The sequence below is a fragment of the Symsagittifera roscoffensis genome, chromosome 7 (assembly GCF_963678635.1).
Source record: "Symsagittifera roscoffensis chromosome 7, txSymRosc1.1, whole genome shotgun sequence".
In the NCBI taxonomy this organism is placed as follows: Eukaryota; Metazoa; Xenacoelomorpha; order Acoela; family Convolutidae; genus Symsagittifera; species Symsagittifera roscoffensis.
The window spans coordinates 41335108-41337186 of NC_087068.1; the positions used below are offsets into that span (position 1 = coordinate 41335108).

General features: G+C 44.5%; 1 protein-coding gene across 1 annotated transcript; it reads right to left on the reverse strand.

Moving 5' to 3' along the window:
- Positions 1-825: 825 nt before the first annotated feature.
- On the reverse strand, positions 826-1824 carry LOC134852035 (uncharacterized). Its single transcript, XM_063868314.1, has one exon. The coding sequence runs from the start codon at positions 1822-1824 to the stop codon at positions 826-828; it is 999 nt and encodes a 332-aa protein (XP_063724384.1).
- Positions 1825-2079: the final 255 nt, after the last annotated feature.

Here is a 2079-nt window from a genome sequence, read left to right on the forward strand (position 1 = left end):
AGAAATAAAGCGCTCGATAGCCATCACACATGAACTTGTGTTCATGGATGGAACCAACTCAATGTGAATCAAAGATCGACGAATGGTTACATGAAATGGTCTAAAATAATGGACGCCGCAGTTCGAGAACGGTGGCTGGCGGTAACCTAGACGCTCCGCGGGAAGGTCAGACATCATTAGAGTAACGGTTTTTGCTTTTCGCTTTCTACAGCACACGCAATGTGTTTAAATTTTTCTTGATGCAGATCTTAAGCGTAGTACGACAAATTGCTGATGAATGACGGAACGAAGGTAGTCGACTGACTGATGTTCGTGCTTAATGTGATAAAAACGGAGAAACAATCGGATTAGGCGATGGCGGCTATCCAAAATTATTGGATGGCGAGTTTCGAATGCGGTTGCAGAGAGACGTTGGATACGGCCGGTAGATCGAGTTAAACCGTTCGGCCCGATAAAAGGCGAATATGATGATATACAGCTCGATATTTTAACATATTTTTTATCTGCTAATTGTTTACTTTCAGCTGGGAATGACTCTAACTGCGAAAATTGCAAAAGTTTTTCCTCTGAAATGACAAGTTCTGCTGGATCAATTATAGCCTTATCTGGTGATCTGAAATGTCTATGCTTAAGTGAGAGTCTGAACATATATGCGACCAAACGCTTTATCTTGGAGAACGAGCTATACTCTTCCCAAGGGAAGGCAAAGTCAGTCGAAACTGCAGTGCGCGGAAAATTGGAAGAGACCTCTAAACCCTCATTTAGATCGTAGACCGGACCATCCAGGCGAATTTTGTCAGTAACTTCTCTAATTGGATTGAAAGTTCAATCAGAAGTTTTCAAAAAGGAAGGGCCGTTTGCCCAACTGCTTTGCTTGAGGGAGTCAGCAGTAATACCTCTAGTTCCGGTGTCAGTGCGGTTGTCTCCACTCAAAACATGGAACCATTGGTCAATTAATGTTGACTCCAGAGTCTCGGCTACTCGGTTGGCTACAAAGACGGGCTGCTTGCTTGTCGAGTTCAACCACTGAAGGACTGTTGTGCTGTCAGTCCACATGAACACTTTGGAAACATTCAGTGTCAGAGCTTTCTCGATATAATCTTTTAGGCGACTAGCAAGAAGCGCAGCCTGAAGCTCCAACTTCGGAATTGATAGCATCTTCATCGGGGCTACTCTTGCTTTACCGAAGACAAACGCTAGTTGACATTTGGAATAGGCGTTTTTCTGAGCTCGAAGGAATGCTACAGAACAGAAAACGTCCAATGAGCTATCACCGAACATGTGCAGCTCAACCTCATCTACTGGGAAGTCAAAATAGCAAAGAGGTATTTTGAGCTGCCCCAAAACTGGCAAGCCAGAGTGCCATTCAGTGAATCTGCGCCACAACTCAATTGGCAGTGGGTCGTCCCACTGTTGGCCACTCAATCTCCAGATATCTTTCAGTAGCAAACGTGCGCGTACGGTATACGGGACGACAAGACCGATGGGGTCAAACACGGAGGACACAAAACTAAGGACCGATTGCTGCGTAACAGAGTCTTTGAGTTCGCGGTTGACTCCTCTGTTTACAACCAACGTATCGGTGACGTGATCCCATTTGAGACCGAGAACATGCAATGCAGTTTCTAGATTAATCGCAGCGGTAATAATTTCCTTACTGTTGTTAGCGCTGGTCTTAGGGGGATTTAGTTTCGAAGACAAATTGGGAACGTTGCTAATAAATTTTGTAAGATTAAACCCACCCAACTTAAGCAGTTCAACTAAACTGCGACTTAACATTAAAGCAGTTTCTGGGTTTTTCACAGACCCAAGGTAGTCATCCATGTAAAAATTGTTTAGCACGGCGTAAGCGGCATCGGGTAACGATCTTGGTTATCGACGGCTTTTCGGCGAAGAGCTTAGTTAGCACTTGTCGGAGAATCTTTCGCTCCAAATATATGCCTTGTATATTGAAATACACTCACATCTGATGTGGGGTCCTCCCGCCACAAAAAACGCAAGGAACGTTGATCGCTTTCTATTAAGCCGACCTGCATAAACATGCCTTCGATAACTGCGGAAATTGCGTATCTGTGCTCT